The sequence below is a fragment of the Centroberyx gerrardi genome, chromosome 24 (genome assembly GCF_048128805.1).
Source record: "Centroberyx gerrardi isolate f3 chromosome 24, fCenGer3.hap1.cur.20231027, whole genome shotgun sequence".
Taxonomy (NCBI): domain Eukaryota; kingdom Metazoa; phylum Chordata; class Actinopteri; order Beryciformes; family Berycidae; genus Centroberyx; species Centroberyx gerrardi.
This window is the reverse complement of record NC_136020.1, coordinates 11,241,693-11,266,440: the sequence shown is the minus strand read 5'-3', so window position 1 is coordinate 11,266,440 and position 24,748 is coordinate 11,241,693. Positions and strand designations below refer to the sequence as shown.

The window sequence follows — 24,748 nt, the reverse complement described above, 5'->3', positions numbered from 1 at the left end:
AAATTTATAAGCAGTCGAAGACTACGGATATGGCGATCATTTAAGCCATTGGTGGTATGAGCATAGTTGAGGGCCATGAGTATGGTTATCATTTACACTATCTGTGTGATGGAAGAAAGATTTAAACTCCCTGCTACCCAATGCTCCCAAATCTACTTTGAGGCAAGAGAGGGATGACGGCGGCTGTGTTTAACCAAACTTGAAACCGCGTCTGCGGGTCTCGCTTGGCTTCAGTCACGTGTTAAGACAACACAGCTTGAAGTCGGGAATCATTTCAATTTCAGGAAGATTGGTCGTCATACATGTTCGAACAGTCTCACAGTGATGGCTGGCTGTTGACACTGCGTGCACACACACACACTCTTGCACACACGTGTACACTCACACACATGCACACCCTTCTATACTACAGAGATAATCCTCACAGTTTAATAATGGGGCCTCTAGCTCTGTGTGATGATTGTGTGTGTGTGTGTGTGTGTGTGTGTGTGTGTGTGTGTGTGCTGGAGCCAATGGGAGGGCGTGATCGACACAAGGACATATTGGGCTCTCATCTCAGACAAAAATCAAAACTGCGCTCTCGACGCATCAACCGCAGCCAAACAAAATCTAGGGCTATGGAAAGGCTGTTTTAGTATGCATGGTGAGAGAGAGCGGGGATGGGGGGAGGCGAGCGAGAGTTAGAGGAATGGAGGGAAGAGAGGAGCTAGAGGAGGAGAGTGCAGCAAGGAATGCGACAGATGGTTGTGGAAGGCTCTCGTTAGTTAGCTTGCCTGGTGGTTGTGCTTCAGCGCAGGTTGAGATGGGACAGATGGAAGGATGTGTGTGTGTTGAGAGAGAGAGAGAGAGAGAGAGAGAGAGGGAGAGATTTCTTGGAAGAGGAGGCAGTGGGTAGCTGTGCTCGGATGCTGTGCCAGAGACACCCTGCTTATGCACTTTAAGCATTGATTTAGCAATCAAGAAAACAGGGGAGGGGGGGAGAGGAGGGGAGGAAGAGAGCTAGGAATATAGATTGAGAGAGCGAGCGCAAGAAAGGAAGACAGAGGGAGAGATAAAGATAGTGACAGTGTGACACAAGCAGCGCAAGCATGAAAACTGAAGACAAATACACAGAGGATAGAGAAATAGAGAGTGAGCAGAGAGAGGCAGGCAGAGAGGGAGAACAAGACTCCAAATGAGCAAAGGGAGTGAAAGAGGTGGTGAGAGACAGAGCACAAGGGAGAGCGGGAGAAAGAGAAAAGAGACAGAGCAAATTAAAGAGAGAGGAGAGGGGAGGGGTGCTATCTTTCCTAGACCAGATTAAGCTTCCTCTTCACAGCCTAGTGCCCGTGTATGTGGGCTATTTTCAGATGCTATCCAGGGACACGCCAGTCAGCCCACACTATGGGGTGGCATAGCTTGCTCACACTGCCTCATCACACCTGAAATGCATGCTGGGATGCTGAAGGACTAATGAGGGTATATACGCCATCCTAGGAGGAAGAGCGAGATGAAGACAATGTCATCAGAGCCCGTCACAACTGTGCCGTATGACAAATGTGCAACGAAATTGGGAGTGCACGCGCGCAGGGAAGATGTCACAAAATCGCACTGCACATGTGCTCTACCTCCAGTTCTGACTGGATGCGATGCTGATGCCTTCACCTTGTTCTTCCTTTTAGACGTCATCCAGGAAGAGGCAGAGAAGGAGTGAGAGGACGAGAGGGTGATAGAAGAGAAGGGAGTGTGTGTAGTGTATTTAGATCCAAACAAACTGTTTTGGAGCATCCTGGGATTGAAAAACAGTTTGTTTGTTGGTCAGTCTTTAAAACACCGCAGGATTTCATTCTAAACTTGCATTGATGTGAGATTAATCAATGATGTCGGTATAGCACATACAAGGCACTGGCATAGTCCATTGAGCTCGGTGATCAAAGAGCCGATCTCACTATCTGTCTCCACGCCCCAGCAGTCAGCTCTCCTCACATGGAGAGACAGCTTTAAGTGTCTCCATTGTCCTTGACTACCTCTCCCTCTCTCCGCTGTACACTCCGTCTCTTATGTTGTATCTACTGCCAGGATCAGCGGTAGCTCCATTGTTTACCGGCTGTACCACGCTCGGCGAGCTCTGGCTGCAATTAATCATGCCTCCTCCCCAGACAGCATTAATCACTCGCTGCATCACCGAGCGGACTCTAAACGGGTTTTCATGAGGTGAATATGCCCACTGTCACCTGGACGGTGCCGCGATCACGTTCGCCTCCGATGAACTGCCATTCATTTCAAATCTCTGCTAAATGCAATAATATATGCTTGGTGTGTGTGCGTGCGTGTGTGTGCGTGTGTGTGTGTATGTATGTGTGTGTCTTTATTGGCAGGGATGGGCATGTGGCCTGGGGGAGTATCAGGAGGTTGTAATTGAAATGAGAAGACCAAATTAATTTGCGACATGCCTGTCAAATCATTTGGGGGTGTCAAGACTTGACTGACTACCCTGAGCAAAACAACATACTACACTGTGTGCATATATGCGTATGCACCCACACACACACACACACACACACACACACACACACAATAGCTGTGAGGGAGCTGCTTTACTGAAGTAACCACAATCATCACATTTCCCAAACACCTCTGGCAGAAAGCATAATCACATACAGTGTTGTGTTCAAGTGCGTGCCATTAAGGCCTCGGCTACAAATCGAGGGGAGGATTGTGATTGTGCCAGAGTGGGAGCTTTTCGAAAATCTCATTTTCTATTTTTCCTAAATGAGTGTTTTTTTTCTTCTTACAGCTATTTGAAATTGGATTCTCTGCTAATTAATCATAATTATATTGCTAATGATGTGCGTGGCAAAGCACTCTGGTGTCTCGAGACAGAGCCAGCAATCCAAGGTCACGGGTGTTAATCCAAAACATGTCACACACTGAGTACCATATCCAGCCCTTTATAGTGAATGTTTGACATAACCAGAGCAAAACTTTATTCCCATCCTTGTTCAAAACAAACACAATGTGCTTGATCTAATTTTAGGGGAGTTGAGTGTATTCTCTTTTTTTTCTCCCTTTTTGATAGAGTAGGAAGGATACAGAAGAGGGAAGACAGGGAAAAAGGACCCAGTCAAATTGGATCCGTTAGACAAACACGGGCACTCTGATGAAATGTTATTATTATAATACAATAACTATTATAGCCTGCATCTATATAGATGAAGTTGCGATTAGTGTAAGGCAGAAGACTCAGGAGAGAATCTACAGGTGTGGAAAACAAACAAGCAAAAGAAACAAAACAAAGATTAGTTTTGAGTATTGCCGGTTGCAGATTAAGTTCGTGTGATGCTGTTAGAATTGGTGTTTGGCAGCTATTCAGTGTTTTAATGCTTACAGTGGAGCCTTTGACTCATTTATCAAAGAGAGAGAGAGAGTGACAGAGAAAGAGGGGGAAGGTTGGAGGATTCTTTACATCATAAATCATCACTACCACCTATTTAACTTTGTGCGCCTGTTAAAAAAGAACAGTAGTGCTGTTTAACTCGCCTGCGGAGCAGCAGCTTGGGGTGGTTCTTGCTCTCCAGGTTGCGGTCTATGAGGTCAGACAGCAGGTGCTTCAGGACGTCGGTGGCGTACTCCAGCTTGCTCTGCAGCACCGTCATGATGAGCGAGGCCACGTTGCCGCGGTCCCTCATGGAGAAGCCGCGCTGGGCCTCCAGCGTGCGGATGAAGGACAGCAGGAAGACCTTGTTGTTGATGAGCTGGCCGAACAGCTTCAGCCCCTTCTCCACCTGCTCCTGGCGGTAGCCTGGCACCTGTGGGGGGAGAGGCGAAATGTTTACTTGACTGAGACACATTGAAACAACAAGGAAATTAAAAAGACAACAAGTACAGATCCTGTACAGTCCCACGGCACATTTGAGGCGATGACATATAGACCTAATTAATTAGCAGTTAATTTGAATGTGATCTCAGCTCTCTGCCTCCCTGGTTCATCAGTTGATTTAATATTTTCTATGGAGATACAAAAACATTAGGATTGCTAGTTAATGTTAGCAAATGAACTGTTAGCAAACATAGCTTTTATCATATTACATACATAGAAGCACTTCTTATACAATAATGTGATTTATTATAAAATGCCAGAGTATGTGTTGTCTTCTGATATGCAAACTAATCACACCAAAGAAGGTTCTTGTGTAATGTGAATTTCATTTCATACAAGAAGAAGTAAAATTTTGCAATAATGCAATGTTTTTTCCTTTTATTGATTAGGTGCTGATATGAATTATTTTTTATATCCCACAGGTATAGAGTTGTCTCACTCACATTTACTGTACCACAATGACATGGTAAAAAATATGATGGGAAGCAATAAACTGTTCAGTTTAGATTACGGGTCTCTGTTGGCCTCCGTGTAAAATCCTATTAAAATAATGGCACCAGTAAAAACAATACCAACTTCAGCTCACTGTGCCAATGCATTTGAAGATTTGATGGATTTTTTAGATCCAGTGTGCAGACATTCTGCTGTAACAAAAGCTTAAACGCATTGGCAGGAAATCCCTACGCTATTTACGGCATGAAAAAGTAAATAACACCGTGCGTGGTTTCTCTCCCTAAACAGCGCGAGTTATCCATCACCCATTAAGATCAATTATCAGTTAATACATTCACCTTAACAAATGGGGATGGGCGGGAGAGAGAGGCACAGAGCGAGGATGAGAGAGAGAGAAAGAGGCGGAATCTAGGGAGATGATGAGCTTAACGTCTTGCAGCTTTTGTTACATTTAGTCTGAAGGTTGAGGATAAAGGGAGGAAAACACTAAGCCTATTGAGGGAATGTTTATTACTCTGCTGGTGCTGCGTTCCAAGCTAATGCAAGCTGAAAGGGAGCGCGCCGTCGTGAATTCCCCTCGCTTGGGCACAGATTGTCCCTGCGCCGTTTATGCTAGTCACTCGCTGCTTGTGCTCCTCTCCTCCACTTTTTCATAAATTGCACCTATGGAGATTATGTATTTTTTTTTTTTTTATCTGTCAAGAGCAGTCGCAGTAAGACAGCATCTCTTTGCACCCAATGCAGCTGTCAACCAGCATATGTTCTCTCTTTTTACCTTTCCTGGAGGAACCCCTCGTAATCTGTCGGGAGCTATTGTTAAGTTGCTAGTCTAATTTCATACCGCCTGACAAGATGTGTGCATGTGTGTGTGTGTGTGTGTGTGTGCTGAGTGTGTGTTCCAGAGCAAGCCTGTTAATGTTGGCCTGTTGTGTGCAGGTGTGTGTGTGTATGTGAGCGTGCACACATGCATACATGTCAGCATGAGAGAGCTGTGGGTTGGTTGTAGATGCAGAGCGTGGAGATGGGTGTGTGTGTGTGTGTGCGCGCGCGTGTGTGTGTGCGTGTGCAGGCGTGCTTTCAGCCTCTTTTTCTTGTGTCTACCCCAATCCACTGTGAATGGCATACAATCCTGTTACAGACCCACCAAATGTACTGTACATCACCATACCACAATCAAATTTTAACACGTCTCTTAGGACCGTGGAGCAAGCAGAGACAGTGCATAGAAAAGCATAATGCCTTAAGCTATACACACTCTCCATGGGAACCCTGAAATGTACATGTTTTTTTGAGTTGACAGGTAGAGCAGTAAAATGACAATGACTGTGGGTGTTGAAGCTGAAACTGAAGTGTTTTCATTTGTACAGAATAGGAGGCAGGGGGGAAATATAACAGCAGACAAAGACCGGACAAAAGAAAAGAGTAAGAAAGAGAAAAACAGGCATAAAGAGTAAAAAAACATCTTTGGGAAAACAGTAATGGAGGACAAAGAAAGTGATTCTGACTGCTAAGAATAAACCTAAACAGTTGTAAGACAAAAAAAACAACAACTAACTATCTATTTAGCTGGCAGAAGTCAGGCTGTGACTGTTTTTTAATATCTTTGCACATGTAGTTTTTACTCGCACAGAGAACCTCGGATGTTTTTGAGTATTACAATATCGGCAACAAAGGAACAAACTTCCCATTGTTTCAATAAATTTAGATAGTGTTTCCATCTCCCTCGTTGCTATTTCTAACTGTCTGTAGCCCGCAGCCAAAAATGTACACTTTACAATCTCTGACACATCAATAACAATTAACTAGCCATCAACCGCTTAAGACAAGCCTGCTGCTTCTTTCATTAGGCTCCGATTCCACATTATACCCGTCATACAGATCGACATTTATACCAATTAAAACATAATTAATATTGCTTATTACTGGGAAATTCTCATCAGGCATAGAGTGGCCAACCCTGAGGGCAGTGAAATGGGGGTCCATCATTCTCTTAATGGAACAAGACGACCTGCTCAATTATGGCTGTCTATCAATGTCACCACTGGGGATAAATTACTTGATTTTTTTATTTATTTATTTTTTATTTTTTTTGGCTTCTCTCTCTCTCTGATTGACTTTTAATTTGTTTTTGAGGTGGAGGGGGAAAAAAGGTGCGGTGTCACATATCGTTAGAGTTATTAATGAGAGAGCGCTCGTGATTGGAGGGCTGCCTTGTTTGTTTTTGAAAAAGTGGCGTTGTCGGCCGGCTTTTGTTTACCAGACGGCAACACAAACAACAACGGCGTCAATTTCACCTGCTGTGACCCACCACATTGTTAATTTGCTTGCTCATTTTGCTCTCTTTTCAAATGAGGCTAATTGTATTGCGATTGTTTTTGATAGGGAATGAAGAGAAGGTACACGCATTTGTGCTGTTGACGCCATTGAAACAGACAACTGGTAATAGGCCATTCAATTGACTGGGATATTAGTAACAAACTCTTAATAGCTATAGCTGTCCTCATGCAAGTCTACTCCCAAGGAAGTTGACTACTTTCTGTGATGGAACCTGTGAGCAAGACATTCTCCTCACTTGTTGATCAACTTATATCAGAGAGACTGAATGTCACACACACGAAAAAACGCCTAGTGAGTCTATGGACTTAAAATACCGTGCATATTTCCCCTCAGGCATGTTAGTGGACAGCTTGACTTTCATTCCCTAAGTACAAGGTGTTCCTCTGTGCCTCGAATAAGAATCTCCGCAATGTGACGCCTGTAGAATCTAAATATTGTACACTCCCCTCAGGCGTTTTAGCGGAGAGCCGTAGTTCCAGGTCCCCGAGTACAAGGTGTGCCTCCATGCAAAAGGAACCTGACCTTAAGGGGTACGTCCTACAGAATGCAAATGTTCTAAATGACTCTTAGGCATGTTTGTGAGCCACTCCACTGTACCTCCAGATCTCTGAGTACAGGATGCTCCTCGATGCCAGGGAAGAGGACCCTCATGGTGTAGGTCCTGTAGTCCAGGAAGGGGATTCCTGCTCCGTCCAGATCGCTGGTCAGCTCATGGATATCCGTCTGCAGCTCTGCAAAGGCTGAGGCGCAAACCAGATGCACAAACCAGTTTGTTTTTATGGGAAAATCATTAGCTGACAATATTATTTTTATGGCACTTCTGCCTTTAGACAGTATACAGTAATTACTTTATTAGATAGGTCAATATGGTGGAGCTAGAGGGGATGACACACAGCAAAGGTCATCATGAGCTGGATTCACAAGCATGACTTTGGAAGTACATGGCATGTGCTTAACCTACTGATATGACATCACACTCTGCACAGACCACTTTTATTTCTGCTGTACTCTACTGAACTGCAGGAGCTTCATGAAATCATCTGGACCCATAATCTCTTTTCAGTGTTATAAATAGAAAAATAGGGAATTCTTAAGATCCAGATGTCTAAAAAGATAAAACCAGCAACTTATGTCAATGAGAATTTGTTCTTAACAGTGTCGAACATCTGTAAAACCTGCAAACCTCAGTTGCATGTGTTGAGGAAAAAACGTGTAAAAATCCACAGAGCCCATTGCCCTTCCTCTTACCCTCTTTACACTCCAGTGCCACACGTGACTCCAGGTTGTCCATCTGCATCTGCAGCCTCTTCAAGGTCAGGTCACTCTCGCGAGACTTGCGCTTGTAGGCGATGAGCACCACCACGATGAAGAGGATGAGCAGGGCTCCGGCCGCCGCAATGCCGATGATGGCCGTGCTGCTGAGAGGGCTGTCGGACGTGATGTGGACCACGCCTGGGGAAAACTCCATGCCACCCACACGAGCCTGGACGGAGATGGTGAGAAAGAAAGAGATTACTGCATGGATGTACATAAATCCATCCTTTAGTTCCTGGAAAGTTTATTTTTCCAGAGATTTTTCCAGAAAACTTTGTTGCACTGACACTTAAATGTAAGTAGTTCAGTATAGCTCAGTTTAAATTTCACTTTAAGAAGTAACACTTTAGAAGAACTTCAATACTTATGAAATATCTTCTGACCTTAGAATTGGAGAAACAAGAGGCAATCAAATCTACAAGAAACTATAGTGATACACTGTTCCTCAAGGCAAAGACCCATGTTTTATGAACCATGACATAATATTGTCTCTCCGAATCACTTTTGGGTCTGCAAAGCATTTCTGTGTCTGGGAAATCATTCAGTGTGAACATCACTCATAGTTCATCAGCATCAAAGCTCAGAGAGGCAGACATATTCCCCTAAGGTTCTATGTGTGTGTGTTTGCGTGCGTCTTTGTGTATCTGCCTATTGTTTCACAGTAATGTGTCTGTCTCTCTATGGCGCTGTGTCCAGGTGGTAGGGTCAGGAAGCGCATCGCTCAAAGTGGTCCCACTCAGAACCACAAATGGAATCTTTATTGAGTTTGCCGGGGCCCTAATCCTTCTTATTGAAGGCTTATTTGTTTGTTTCTCTTGTCTGCTTGTGGGCAGTAACAGGAACCACATGGCTGATTGGATTAGAGCTATAGTCTGTCTGGAAGTGGACGAGGAGATAGAGAGAGAGCAGCACGTGGAATGTCTGTCTGTCTGTCAAACTGTCAATCGATCCATAGGTCTGTCTGGCTGGCCTGTCTATCTGACATGTCTGGCTCTCCCTCTTGTCTTTGTGTGCATGTGTTGTGTCACTCACCAGGACCTTGTGTCGACCCGTTAGGTTGGGTGACTCACAGAGCAGCTGGGTGTCTGACACAGTTAACATGCAGGGCTTATCGCCAATTAGTACTGTGTAGTTCAGCTTTCCATTTCCACTGTTGGTTGGTGGCAGGAAGTTCCGCCCCTGGAGGAAAATATTGATGCATTATTAGAGTGGGTATCAGTTTAGGGACAAGTAACTGAATGAAGGGTCAAATTACCCGTATACTCAACTATATAAATCGTTCTGCAAAATTACCCCCAAAAAAAAATATTACAGAAAACACACTGCAATCAGAGTGAACATTTGTGAAATCAATTGATGGATATGTGATAAGTGATGATTTCCATGAATATTGGCAGAGCTGTCTGAGCCTTTATGGAATATTAATCCAAAAGGGACATTAACAGAGGGTCAGGTTCTGATAGTCTAACACACACTGATCAATACACACTGAATCGATAGCATCTGCGTGTGTGTGTGTGTGTGTGTGTGTGAGATATCTATGCCCCTACCTTCAGTATAATAGGTGATCCAGGCTTCAGCTCCAGCACCCCAGACACACTGAGCAGCTCAAACTCAGGGTTTGGGTAGTAGATGAAGTTGGTGTTGTTGAGCGCCATCAGAGCCTGCACGTCGTCCAGTTTAAAGCCGAACTCATCGGGCCTCTCGGGCACCTCGCGCTGCCAGGCCAGGCTGATGGGCAGCTCCGGGGCCTGGCACAGCATGGAGGTAGGGCTCAGCACCTGGCACAGCTGGTCGAGGACAAAGACAGAGACAGAGCAGTCATGATATGTGTGAATGAACATGATATTTTTTATGGCAATCAAATTAAATGGAGTGTTTAGAGGAAGTAGATTTAAGGCAAGGATATGAGTGGAATGAGGCAGAAAATATTACCTTTATGCTTTGTTTTGTAATTTATGATGTGAGTGGGGAGGTGCTGCAGTGCTTTTCATCTTACTAAAGATAAGCATCTATGCATCCATGCATCAGTATCTGCATGCAATATTCATATCATATTTTATGTCCACATCCTTTACATTGCTGTCAAGCTACCTCATAATCACATCAAAACGTGGAGCTCACGTATCTCCTTGCTAGTCCTGTGTGACAGCTGTGACATCTAACAGCCAATTGAACATGCACCTACTGTTTGCTAAGCTGTCCCGTTGACTGTCATTAATGTATGTCTTTCATGTCACTGGTTTATATTTCAATAAGCCCACTGGAGGCTGGATCTAATCGATTCAAATTGGACGCTCCCCCCTTCCAAAAGTGCAAAGTAGAACCTGTTGGAGTATTCCCCCTCAAAGGAAGCCACCAAATGAGGTGCAGTTAGAGAGAGTGTGCAGTCTCTCTTCCCGCCACAATGGGGCTTTGATGTGTGAAGATACGGCAGTGATAACTAGGTCCTACCCTACCTTCATTTCCCTCCAGAAAGACAACCCCCCCCCACTCGCCACTTCTCTTTCCCTGTCCTGTTTTCTTTATTCTTCTCTGTGATCTTTTCTTCTTCTTCTCTCTTTGAGTCTCTCTCATTCTCTCACTCATCTTTTCTATATACCACTCGGCTGCTAAATTAGTGTTTCTCTCGCATCCTTTTTCAGTCTCTCTTTCCTTGCTCTCTTTCCTTGCTCATTGTCTATGCCCTTTCACTCGACATGTGGTGCATATTCACATTCTTCCTCTTTATTCTTTCTTTATTCACACCTCCGAGCCAGTTTTATAAACAAGAACAGATCGTCCGATCTGTCATTGTCGTGCCGCACGCCCTTCAATATCCCTGCAGCATCTCCATTCCTCTCTGTCTCTCTGTCAGGGCATTGACAAATCAACCAGCATAGGTGGTACTGGTGGCAGGATGGATGCAAAAAAGAGACGCTGGCAAAAAGAGACTTTACTCCTTCGTTCACAGACATTTCACATTGCCTGTAACCTCTGCCATGCAGCCCCTCACTCAAACAGAGGTCACTATAGCCTGTCAGTCTAATTGGCTCCTTGCGCATCAAACTTGACAAATCCTGCAAGGTCTTCAGGACCTCCCTGACATGTACCTAGCACTTCTACAGGGAGGTAATTGCAAGGAAACCTATACTGTATGTGCACACAGCACTTGTTCGATATTGAAAAGCGCTTTGGATATTTCTTTCTTTTTCCCCTCACTCAGTGTTAAACTGCTTACAACTATGTAAGATTGAATTACGGCAAAGATAATGGCAGAATTGAGAAACTGGGACATGGGGGCAAATTAACTTTCCCTAGATTTGATTCACGTTGGCATGAAGTACAAGCTGCCTGCGCTGGAGCTCAAGACACAATGGCTCATACAGGCTAATCGCATCTGAGCACAGATGCTAAACGTGGCGCTAGGCGCACGCTCAGATGGACCACGGAGATTGCATTACCACCTTTTGTTACTCCCTCGTCTTTCAATCAGATCACAGAAAGCCTTGTATTGCTTTGTCTGTGCTCCCATGGGTGAATAGGTTCATTCTGTGGCAGAGGGGGGGTGGAAGAATTTGATAAGGGCAACTGTGTGGTCAAAACTCGTTCTGGTGTTGCAAGGGCGGGAGGAAGTAAAGCATTCTTAATTAATTCAAATGCAACTTGTTTATCTTTTTCATTGATTTGTGTCCTTTGCTCATTATGTCCTTCTTCCTTTCTGTGTTTCCTGGGTTTATTCCTTGAACCATTTACTCTGATGTGGCACTGAGGCACGCTCTATCTATTATGCTCTATATGTGTGTGTGTGTGTGTGTGTGCGCACGCATGCATTCACTCACATTGAGTGTCTCTCGGCCGTTGTACTTGGCTCTGATGAGTGGGGTTTGAATGATGTCCAGGTTCGTTCCTGTCACTGTCACTGGTGTGTATCCACTGTGGGAGAGAGAGGACAGAGGTTGACCAAGAGGTTAAGATCACAAGTGAAGACCGTTCTGGGTCAAACGCCAATTTCTCTCTCTCTCTGTCATGCATTTTGTATAGTAAGTATAGTTCTTGTATAGTATAGTAGAGTAGATGGAGAGAGAGAGAGTGAGCGAGACAGAGAGAGGCACTAACAGACAGACAGAGCAATCATACTTTCTCTCTACCTGAGTCTAATATTCCAACACTTGGGTGTGTGGGATAAGGCTGTACATGTCTGCCTCTTTAAATTTACAGCACATCCATCAAATCCCACCTTTTAACGCTCCCATAATGACCTCTACACCCCCCCTATCCTTCCCCTGATCACAATTAATTGCCTTTTCATTTTGGCTCAGAACTCTCCATTAAAGTCTACCTCAAATTTGGGCCCTGCTCCAAGCAGTGTCCTCCCCCCATACCTGAAGATGCTCCATTCGGGCTCTATCTTGGTGATGGTGGGATCCTCCACATATTCGAATCGCAGGTCTCTCTGGAGGTGGGCCTTGTCCACGCTCACCGACACAGACACGTTGCCGTAGCCATGGAGCGAAGCATGGGATCGGCAGGTGATCCACTGGCCACCCCTCCTGAAGTGATGTTATGATGAAATATTAGTGATGCTTTAGTGCAATGTCGTTTTACACTGTCCCTAAGGAACAAATATAAACCACTGTAAAACTAACACCTAATGGAGAAATGTGGTCTGAATTTGTCTTTTAGATGTGCCTGTGCTGTGAAACTCAGGATTCATCTATCATCTCTCTAGTCGTTTATCATTGTCGGTGCGGACCGGAGATACAGAGGTGACTGCTATAGAGGTTATTGATTAGGGATCAGAGAAGTGGTTCAGGTCTTATTGTGCCTATAGATTTCTCTCAGGCTTTTCATCCTGGACACACAGCTGATTCACACAAGGTCAAAATTCCTAGGTTGAATGGTAATTCAAAATTCAACATCGATGTACACATATAAACTGGCTGAATGGTTGGTTACGTTGACATGGATGGATTGTTCATTGACTGAACTTGAAATTGTGCATTGATTAGTGTTGGGTTACAGTAATCCTATTCCTTTTCCCAATGATCAGTAGTGTAATGAATTACTATATCAATTTCAGTAAAATTACAGCTGCCAATAAAAAAGTTTGACTTTTGTTATCACTTCTCTAAATAACAGATTGAAGCTGAACTATTACCCACTAACCTCAGATAAGTGCACGGCTGGTCCTTGAACATAATTGACACGTTGCTCCCGGCGTCCAAGTGGCTCCCGGTGATGTTGACGATGGTTCCCCCGGAGACCGGCCCTCGGCTGGGCTTGAGGTGGAGAAGCCTTGGGATCTGGGGAGTGCCAAGGGATCGGTCAGAGTGAACTCAATGTGAATAAAAGTAGACATGTGAATGATGCATAATAAGAATTAAATTACAGCCTATGTTATAGAGAGTTTATACTGCCTATGTTCAACTAACAACAAATGTCCAGCAGACCTTAAACTAACCACTGTCTTAAATCTACAGGCTAAGAGGTCAATCAGCAAATTGGTCAAAGGTCAATTAGACACACAGGAATCAATCAAAACACTTCACTTTATGACGTTATACAGCTAGACTACAATGGTTTCTACTGCTGAAGTTTATAAAACAATTATGTTCCAATGAACCACGTGCAAACCATTGTCCTTATTCTTTCCCCAATCTTATCCCCTTATTGAATATAACACCCTTTCGAGTTCAGTCATATTCAAGGCAAGTATTTCTAAAATTACGTGTTGAGACCTCAAATGAGTTGTGAACATGTTTCCACATGACTAGATTACTAGTTTCTTTTAATGAGTTTTGGGCGCCAGAATAAATTTGCTCAATTAGGGTTCCAAGCTGAAAACGTTTAATGTTTAATGTGCCTTTACCTGCCTTTATTAATCCTGCTTACATAGGAATCTCTTTTCTAATCAAAGTGACAGACACACAGCAGAAGCTGATGTGGTGCACAGAACCGGCTGTACAGTAAATCCCCCTCCAGTTCATTTGGCCTGCTTATAATCTCATCACCAGCCTGCTGCGTGGTGTGACATCTAGACCTAATATCATATAATCCTGTACAGGGGCCCCGCTGAGAAATAAACCTAGCGCCCATTAATGGACGGCAGTAAAATTGATAACGGCGCATAAAATGAGTACATAATGGCAACAATCAAACTGTATTTCAGACTATGTGAGTGTGTATGTGAGAGTGACATTTTCTTTGATTAATTGTGTGCAGAGAGAACACAGAAAAATGCTTGACACAACGTATGTGTGTGTGTCACTGTGTGTGTGTGTGTGTGTGTGTGTGTGTGTGCGTGTGTGTTCGTGCAAACTTGTCAAGAAAATCTGCTTTTATAGCCATCAGTGTTCCTTTTCCATCCTGGGCTCATTAGTGAATGTCAATCATGTCACACTGCTGGTACATGCATGTGAAAAATGCTGAGAGCGAGAGTCTTGGTGAGAACCACACCATGTCAGATCACAGCCAAACATACAGGGATACAGCTACATGCATGATATTAACACAGTGGGAGAGAACACAGACTAACGAACCGCAAGGTGCTAACATGCAAGATGTGATTGCAGTGGGGTGAGGATGGGTGCCTTCCTGCTCCTTGAGGCGAATATGTAATGAATTCATCTTGTACAGTTAAGGGAACAATCACACACTGGAAAGGTATAATATGTTAATCAAATAGTCAGAGGGAACCTATACCCTAGTGAAGTGCACATCAGAGTGTGAACACTTAGTGTACTATGTATCAAAACAGTAAAATGTATCAAAAAAAGGGCAAAACCTGTGCAGTGAAGAATTACAAAATCAGATGGCCTTTACTGTGATACATATTTATTGTCATTGTAAATCTCCTCACCTTGTTTCATTTCAAAATGAAATATATGTATTCATACAGAGGACAAAGAGTTAGATAGAGAGACTCACCACAAAGTAGTAGTACTTGGAGGACTTTGCCATGAACTCTGGTCTGCACTCTCCGATCCCGACACAGACCTGCACATTCCCAGTGTACTGGCTCTTCTCTGCTTTTCCCATCTCACACACAATCCTGAAAACACATACAGGCATCAGTGCATAAAGTATAATACTACTGCAATACAAATAATGAGACACATGCTATGGAAAGACACATATAAGCAGACTCATACAGTTTATGCACACACGCACAAATGCCAATTCGACAACCTCTGGCAAGCCCAGTGTTTTGCTGCAGTGCTGCTGTAAACTGTGGCTCTGCCAGCGTAGCGCAGAGCAGCTCGCTCAATAAGAATGGCCCTAATTCCGTGTTAAAACCTCAATAAAATAATGTGTTATTTGGCAGCGAGTTCACCTCCCTCACACTGCCAACTCATGGGAGAAAAAGGAAAAAGCCTCTATCCTTTTACATATGACCTCAAAAAACGCTCTTCCTCTCTTCCGCTAGCTCAGCAATTGCTTAGAAAGTGCTGGCACTTAACTTACTTTCTTAGCAGAAGAAGGAGCACTGGGTGTGTTGATAAGCCACTTTTAAACTAGTTTGAAATAATTTGATGGGTGGCACCTGTCAGGGACCAAAGCACTGGATTAAACTTTAATGTCACCAAAATGTAACCTCCTGAACTCCCCTGAGCGATTATGGGTGCGTGCGTGTGTGTGTGTGTGTGCATGTGTGTGTGTGTATGTGATGCTACCTAATAGGAGGCCTGAGTTGCTCTTTGTTACCCTTCTCTAAGCAAATACAAGCCCAGAGCTGCTGTGACTTGAACTTATGTAAAACTCCAATTTCTTCTGGTCTAGAGACTAGGCCACCTTGGCATTAGTTTACCTGTCATGTCGTAGTCTCTCTCTCTCTCTCTCTTTCTCTCTCTCTCTCTCTCTCTCTCACACACACGTACACACGTACACCCTGAGGTGAGTTCTCTGACTCATGACGTGCCCTTTAGGCTGAGTTGTTATGGCAGTGCGGTGTGGGCCTGGATGAGGTGTGTGTGTGTGTGTGTGTGAGTGTGTGTGTGAGTGTGTGTGTGTGTCTGAAGTGTCTTGATCCCTGTAGGGCGGCAGAGTGCTTAAGCTGCGGTCAGAGTGCTTTCAGTGGGATTGTGACAAATGAAGGAGAAATATTCCAGTGAATTCATAATGATTTGGCTCAGCTCTGTAGTGAGACTTCTATGGTTTCAGTGCAGTTGGAAGATGACTGAGTTGTCTTTATAATGCAAGATGTCATTTTACATTGTGGTCAAGCACAGAATAGCTGGTTGACAAAACTGTGACAAAATGTAAATTCTGGTTGACAAAATGATTAATTACCGTTGGGCGGGGATTATTAAGATCATTAATTATTAGTGTATCTGGTATTACAGCTGCTATCGACAGGCTGCTGTCAGCAGTGTAAAATGTGACTTACTGCTCAGCAGGGATGTAAATTGAGAATGACTAGGTGAAACACTGCACCGGAGGGGCTGTTTGCTACTTCGTGCTGCCAATGTTTTATCTTCAGTTATCGATGTAAAATGTGACTTACTGTTCAGCAGGGATGTATCCCTCAAGTACCGGGGTGCATTCCACTTCGGCCACCTTCACATTGCCCTGAATCTCTCTGAACTCCAGTCCCAGGTTCTCACCACGGATAGTCACCAGCGTGCCTCCCTCCCTGGGCCCCCGCAGAGGCGTGATCTGTTGAAATGAAAATCTAGACTGACATTTTGGACATTTGATTTTTTTCCTGAACAACAGGCAACACTGTACAAAGCACATTGCTGTCAATGATGGAGCAGAGGAGTAAGAGAGGGCTTTTAATCAAAACCTTACGTATCAGTAAAATTTGCAGACAAATATTAGCAGCATCCTGCTGGTAGTGAGAACGAGCTGCTAGAGAGGCTAGAGAGGAGTGCTGTCACCAAGGAAAGTAGCAGCTGATCAATAGTTGTCTCAACAGTTGTCCTGTGGAAGAGCCAAGTTAGTATGACTATGAGATAAATAACACCTCACTCTCATCCCCTGTCTCTCAACAGATTTTCAGTAAAATATGTCTAGATTGCCTAGATCTAAATTAATCTCAGTTGAAATATATTTAATTTCTCTTTAACTTTTTAGAATAATCTAAATTATGGTGATTGCTTTTTGACAGATCCACAGGCAAATGTATACACTGAGTGTGGCTTCATATTTAACAGTAAATTTATTACTGATGTATCAGAAAATTGTATGACATAGCTGAATCTGTGGTACCAATACAATGCTGCTATATGCTTGCTAGAATTCTACATTTCTTTTCCAGAGCTTAAAATACTCAATTTCAACAGTGTACCATTTTAATCTGTGATATTACCATAATCCGGCTCTCATATTTGATATCTCCATTAGCCGCTACATCTCTCTTCGTGCAGGCAAGGCCTGAATAACAGGCTTGCTCATATTGTATTCAGATCTGTGTTTAGTTTTACACACCTCTCTTTCAAATGACAACTCTATTTATAACTGATCTGGAGTGAGTGTGTCAAACAGATTGGAGGGTGAAAGAGATCCGGATGCAGCAGCAGTGGTGTATAGTCTTGTTATACAGCAGTGTTATCGTGAGGGGTTGTGTGCAAGTGGGGGCTTAGTAGGGACAATGTAACTAGTCTGATTATAAACTCCCATTCAGATATAGCCAATTAGCCAGCCAATTAAATTAGAATTTCCCGTCTCTTGCTGTTTTGGCTGCAGTGAGGCCATTGCATTCACAAGGGCCCGCTGCCAAAGCAATATACATAGCCGGGGAGTAGAAGGAGAAACAAAGATAGTTGGCCATACATTAGGATTTAATTTTTACAAACTCCTTGGGGATAAGTGTTCAGGAATATGAAATATTCAGAGTACTGAAATGTCTCCAAATCGCTACAGCCTACACAAAAACTGCCTGTGCACATAATCCTAAATTCTTTGTAAAAACATTTTCACATAATTCTACTGGACATTGTCTGTGTGTGTGTGTGAGACAAGGAAGTACAAATTAAAGGCTCCACTGGCTGCCAAGGGGTCAAGGCGTAGGGTCAATTGATTTCTCAATCTCTTGAAAGCCAAAGTCCACACCAATATATTTTATTGTATAAGATAGACTCATAACCTGACTTTGGGTGACATATTAGCAGTAATCACAATGTCATTTGATTGATCCATTGACATCTCCCATTGTTGCTGAGGCGGCTCCAACATCCATCAACACTTTAACAGCAGCTCCCATTCACACCAATTACTTTTGGTTCTGTGTGTGTGTGTGTGTGTGTGTGTGTGGTGTGTGTATGGTGTGCGAGCGTGTGTGTACATGTGTGCTTGTGTATGTGTGCACATCACTGGGCCAACCTAGATGGATGGATGTTAGAGATGGACACAGCATGGTCAGTCCCTATCTGTCTCTGCCAAATAGAGCCCCTTTCATGTCCCATAGGGCTATCATTAATGGTGTTGTGCTGTGTCATTGCCCCCTGACAAATAGTGATTCCAGGGACTTGGGCTGGGGTTAGGACTCTCATTGTTTCTCTGCTGTCGGCTCAGGCTTCACTGGCAGCGCGACCCCCTGAGGAGTTCACAGGTAGAGTGCTGAGTGTTTTTGTGTGTGCGTGCATGTGTGTGTGTGTGGCTTGAAGTCATTGTTCAAGGATGCTTCCCTGTCAAAGTATGCTGTAGCATGATAATCTTTATGTTACTACTAGTGTGTATCGAAAGAGAGATTGAAACTTGATTATTTTTCATGACCAATTATGGACTAGCTAGGCTAGAAAGTAACTAGCCAATCAACTGACAGAGGCAAGGTCATGCCAGGTCATCACACTACATCACACTAAAGTGCTGTGGCTGTCATGTGGGAGATATCGTTATCGTATGGTTCAATGTCTCTGATTAATAAGGCTCCCTGCTGATATCTTAATGAAAAAAGAACCTTCTGAGAACAGGACTATAATACATGCAATTAAAAAGATTGCACACAATGCATCATGGCTCTCCATTTATTAGGAAAAGCAATGGGAGGAAGGAAAGGGAGAAAGACTTACAGAGGAACAGGGAAGGAGAAGGCAGGAGCGAAAGAACGAGAGAAAGAGAGCAAGAGAGGGAGAGAGAGAGAGAAACACGCAACGAGCCGTTGATTAGATTTGTGACTTTGACAAGCTAATTGACGGTTGGGTAGATGCAAACACTTAATCACTTCTCTCTCTCCCTCTCTCTCTCCATCCTCCTATCCGAGTCTCTCCCTCTCATATTGTTGATGGGAGATGTCATTATAATGAAGCGTATTAGAATGCATTAGGGCCCCGGTCGTCGTGGAAAGTCCTCACTCCTCACCCACTGACAGTTTTTATGGGGGACGTGAGAAGGCTGCAATATGTTCCTGCTGCAGCCCCGAGGATGTGTGGAGAAATACAGGGCCCGTCTCCAGGGATAAATCCACTGCTCCGGGTGAAGACAAACACCGGAGTGGAGAGTAAGGAGAGAGAGAGAGGAGGAGTGCACCTGAATGATCCAGACTCTATAATAAGCACTGTGGGGGCCAAAGTCTCACAAACTTCTCACCATCTTCCCTAAGGTTGATTTGTTTTTGCCTGGATAAACTACACAATGCTTTAGCTAATATAGTAGTGATGGGGCTAATATGAACATTTCAAAATCAAGGAGAAACTGTGCCCAGAAATAGTTTAGTGATTAAGTCCCCAGTTTTTGGAAGCATGTGTGTCTTCAATGTCCAAGGGTTGAATCCAGAGCTTTTTCTCCTGTGTTGATTAGATAATCATCTGTGGAGGTAATCAGATGCAATCAAGAATACAAGAAGCTTGGGGAGGGTGTGTTTTGCTGGTTTGGAACTGATCCCTTGTTGCTTCCTCAGTAAATCCCCACTTATCTGTCTGCCAGTGTATCTAGGATACATTTGGTGTCCATCCCTCCACCCTGTAGGGAGTGGAGAGAGGGGAGGGGATTACCCCTCCATTCCCTCATCCCTCTTCTCTCTCTCCCTCCAAGCCCATCAGTCCCCAGGACACTAAAGGGGGATTCCCCCTCTCTGTCTTTTTTATCCATGCTGTCCCTCCATCTCCACTCATTCACCATCTGCTCCCAATCTCTTTCCTCCTCGGGAAAACGATGCAGGGATGGCCCGTATATCCATCATCCCTCCTGCAGAGAGAAAGGGGGGGGGGGGGGGGGGGGGGCTTCCCTGTTTTCCACCACCTTCACCCTTCCATTACTCTGTTTGGACTCAATCTACCCATGCGTCACCACCCCTCCCTCTTTTGAACCCAATCCATCCCACTATCCCTCCACCTCGCCATCTTTCCATCCATCTTGCCCATGTATCTTCTTCTCCTTCATCTCGCTAACCTCTATCCCTCCTGCCACTGCTCCTTTCTTCCATCCATTCACGTCGGGCACAGGTCAAGTCTGTTTGCCTCATACAGAGTCAGTCGTGTCCAGGAACACACAGGGTTAAGTGTGTGTACATCTGTGCACAGATGAGTGATAACCAGGAAGAATGGGAACACTTTGTCTCTTTAGCACTTAGGCTTGAGCATGTGGAATATGTTTGTGTGTGTGTGTGTGTGTGTGTGTGTGTGTGTGTGTGCGTGCGTCTGTGTGGAAAGCGTAAATTCTGTCAGGAGTAACCATTATCCAAGTTAGATAACATTCTGACAAACAAAGACATCTCAAAATGGCAATTGACATGATTGCTGTAATTGTCTTTCTTATATATCATTATCATTCAAACCTGACTGACTTTTGATGTGCAAGATGTAACTTGTACTCAAAAATGTGTGAAATATCTCGTCATCAGAAGTGTAATCAAAGTGAATTGCTGGCGGTGAGTGACAGCCTGTGCCATTATGTCGAAATCATCAACTGCCACACTCTCTCGGCTGTAAGTGCGTTCTCATCAGCGCATTGCAATTAAGGTGTGTGTGTGTGTGTGTGTGTGTGTGTGTGTGTGTGTGTGCTGTGTGCTTCAGTGCTGGCCTTGCTTGGCCTGTATACGCAAGTGTGTAGAGTTTGTGTGTACGCCATGTGTGTGTGGACGTTGATGCATGCGTGCCAGTGTTTGTGTCCCACCTGTGTGATGCGTGGGTGGGTGCACTTGCTGTTGATGCCGTTGTGCTCCAGCCACTGGCTCTCAGGGTGGGGGCAGTGTTGCTTGAGGGTGCAGCGGTTCTCTCCTTTACACCAAACACACCCAAACAGCGGGTCTGCCTTCAGACACAAGCCGCAGCTTCCGCGCTGGGCGTCGCACTTGTATAGGTGGACTGTGAGGGAGGGAGGGAGGAAGAAAGGGAGAGAAGGAAGAGGGGAGAGATGGAAGAAAAGAAGGAGAGAGGGAGGGAGGAAGGTAGAGAGGAGAACTCAAGTGAACAACCTGTGTACAAAGGATCACAGAACTGTAAATGAATGCAAATTTATGTTGAGCAAATGCCTCTAAAATGACTGACAAACACTTCAAAACACACAAGGTATTAAAATTTGGATGATGATCAATGGCTGTCGGAAGCTGTTTGAATATGCGAGCAACAAATTAAACATTTTGAGAGCGACATTTGTTGATATCTTTGTCTCATTATCTCTCCATCTATCATCATCTCCATATCCTCCCTCCTTTCCCCTCCCTCCCTCCCTCTCTCTCTCATTTAGCTTCCTACACTGCCGCCTCTCGCCTTTGCTCACCCACCACACATTTAACATATCATCTCCATGGCAACGGGCCAGCCATTTGCTTTTTAATTGCCATTAGATGCATGTGTGATCTGTCCATCAAATGATGCCCCAGGAGCTGCTCCCTCCACAGGCAAACAAAGGCAGGAGGAGGAGGAGAGAGCGGGAATCTCTAGCTCCAGCATCTCTCTCCTTAACTTTGTTGCTTCTGTGATTTTACACTGGTGCTCAAGGATATGTTTTGTACACTCTCTTTGCTTGACTCAGACATACATGCACTCAACCACACACACTGTACAAACTTTGCCTTACAGCACAGTAATAAAATCCTTGTACCATGTTGGCATATCATCCGCATTTTAACTATGGGTTTCTTATGCCTGTCTCCATTGCCTAAAGTTAAAATGAGTTGTTTTCCTGTCAGAGAACTACAACCCCCAGCATGCCGCTGCTTTCCCGGCCCAGCATGGGATCACTCACAGTGGTGGATCGCCACTGGCCAAACTGAATCAAAAATTCAGCACTGGGCTGTCATTCCACATATACTGTGGGTAGATGGAGAGTTGGATAAGAGAAAGAGAGAGAGAGAGAGAGAGAGAGAGAGAGAGAGAGAGAGAGAGAGAGCCTGTACTAATCATTTCGTTTTGCTTACTTGGATACATTATTTCAATGTTAGATGTTTATTGTTATGTGCTAGATGTTTGTTCGTAGTATTTTGTTCAATTGTATTTAGATGCTTGCCCAATACTGCACATCTGACATTTACGCCAATAAAGCAGATTGAATTGAATGAGAGGAATAGAAAGAAGGGAAGAGAAAAAGAGAGTACAGGGAGCAGCAGTGACTGAAATGGATAAATTGAGGAAGTCCCAGAGAGGTGTTGACAGAGCAAATAAGAGAAAGAGACGAACAGAAAAAATATTTGAGAGGACGTGAGAAAATGAGAAAGGAATAGAGAGAGAGCTGGAGAAAGCAGACAGACGAAAACAAAGCTAGGGGGGAGAGACAGAAAGAGAGAGGCAGAGGAGGGGAAAGAGAGACCTACAGAAACACAGAGTAAGAGAGGATGTGTTAAAGTTAACCACAATCCACGGCAGCGTCAGGGGGATGGATGCCGCACCTCAGCACACCGCCCGCCTGTTGCCATGGAGACCGGCTCCAAGGGCAACAGTGGGGAGGCAGTGGCTATATCGTCGCGTGTGCATGTGTGTGTGTGTTAGTGTGTGCATTCCTGTGATACTTCGAGAACCATGGAAAAAGAGCTGTCTGCGCTGATATGAATTCATGTGTGTGTGTGTGTATGTGTGTGTGTGTGTGTGTGTGTTCGAGCCTCTGTGTGTGCTCACCTTTGTTGTGGGCGGGGTTGTCGATGCTGAAATCGCCGTTCCAGATGACGGTCAGCTCCACGGGAAGACTGCTCATCTCCATCCCATCATAGGAATACTGTCACCATGGCAACCAGAAAGAGACGGGGAAGGGAGAGAGAGAGAGAGAGAGAGAGAGAGAGAGAGAGAAGTTGTTTAGCTACCTTTCACTGTCTATCTCTCCGCTAGTCAAAAACCCTCTGGTATCACAATGCTACTGTGAATGCATAACACATTATCAACAGGTGGCTTTACACACGTACACACATGAATGCACGAACACACACACACACACACACACACAAAAGACTGTTATTTTCAGTTTGGTTCTAAAACACCGACAGCATGGAGGGTTTGTGCCAGAATCATAATTTCCAGCTAAATTACAGTTTCCTTCATTCACTGCTGAGTCAAAGTACAATATTTGGATTATACTGTGATTACACACACAAATCTCACAGCATCTCGACACACAGATACTGACACACACACACACACACACACACACACACACACACACACACACACACACACACACACAGAGTGATCAAGATAGACAGGGAGATGAGACGTTATTGTATCAACAGATGATTAGCATCAAGGACAGCATAAAGCCTTTTTCATGCTAGTCTTTCATTGCTGTCAGGGCATTATTCAGTCAGTGAATGGAGCGTGATCGCAGAGGAAGACTGTGTAGGAGAGACAGACAGTCAGACACTTGTCTCATCTACCCACTGTCTCGCTGGATGAGAAAAATCCCTCAGCTGGCATGAGTGTGAGTGTGTGTGTGTGTGAGAGAGAGATTGAAAAAATATTACGGTCAGGTTTATAGGCATACTTTATAGAAAAGGGGCGTCTTTATAGCGAATGTGGTGCTGCGTGCGTGTCAATGATGATATCTCACGGAACTCTCACCAGTTGAACACACACACACACACGCACGCACACTCTGCCTCACCGATGTGTTTTGGCACTGGACGGAGGAGCTGTTGAAGCGCAGGGCGGGGACTCGGTGCTCCACTCCCTGGATGGTGAGCAGACACTCGTACCCCCTCTGGCCAGACTGGGGCTGGGGGAGGTTCTTGGCCCGCAGGGTGATGGGCTTCACCACGTTGACCGGCACCAGGATCCTCTCTGCAGGCAGCAACTGGGGACACTCCTGGGAGAGGGAGAAAGATGCAATGAAGGATGGTGAGGACCGTGGGACCACACAGAGGTTCTTATGCAGGTTTTGAGCTGGATTACTTTTACTGGAGGATGTCCTGTAATGTCATTTTGAAGCACTATATGTGTACTGTAAATCCAGAGGACCGTTCAGACGGGATAAAGGATCTCTGCGATTTCCCTCAAATTACTGCTGGTAGCCTGGGAATAAAATGTCATGATCTACACTTATGATTATATGCACATGCTGGTCAGACAATCTGCTGCCAAAAACTGAATACATTTTTACATCATGGAGATGCCAATTCAATCTGGGTTGTTAATATTAGATGACCTGTGAGTTTGCTGAAAAACAGCAGGCAATTTGAACTGCTTTCAATTTTGACTTTCCGTACTTTTGGATGTGGCAAAGTTATATTGTTATATAACTATGGATGCCATTGGCAATAATTACAATAACTGGACCCACCCCAGTAAAACTAATCAAATTCGAGTAAGGCTTTACTTTATTCTTGGCGACCTAGAGAACAGCTGCATTTCCAAAAACTTTCAAGGTCGAGTTCTCTTTGAAATTACAGCGCATTGCAACATTATAATTAAACAATGAAATCAATTTGGAGACACTGAC

At 44.4% G+C, this 24,748-nt stretch overlaps 1 protein-coding gene across 1 annotated transcript in view; it reads right to left on the bottom strand.

The window, feature by feature from the left end:
- Window positions 1-24,748, bottom strand: part of plxna4 (plexin A4) — a 251,739-nt gene that overhangs the window by 32,802 nt on the left and 194,189 nt on the right. The window contains exons 10-22 of the mRNA XM_071916007.2: window positions 23,915-24,115; window positions 22,939-23,035; window positions 20,999-21,189; window positions 16,449-16,600; window positions 14,873-14,996; window positions 13,112-13,248; window positions 12,328-12,495; window positions 11,785-11,878; window positions 9,514-9,753; window positions 8,996-9,142; window positions 7,898-8,132; window positions 7,247-7,389; window positions 3,520-3,788 (exon numbers count right to left, since the gene is read on the bottom strand). Of these exons, the coding sequence (XP_071772108.1) occupies window positions 3,520-3,788; window positions 7,247-7,389; window positions 7,898-8,132; window positions 8,996-9,142; window positions 9,514-9,753; window positions 11,785-11,878; window positions 12,328-12,495; window positions 13,112-13,248; window positions 14,873-14,996; window positions 16,449-16,600; window positions 20,999-21,189; window positions 22,939-23,035; window positions 23,915-24,115 (2,198 nt within the window). The remainder of the gene's footprint in view (window positions 1-3,519; window positions 3,789-7,246; window positions 7,390-7,897; window positions 8,133-8,995; window positions 9,143-9,513; window positions 9,754-11,784; window positions 11,879-12,327; window positions 12,496-13,111; window positions 13,249-14,872; window positions 14,997-16,448; window positions 16,601-20,998; window positions 21,190-22,938; window positions 23,036-23,914; window positions 24,116-24,748) is intronic.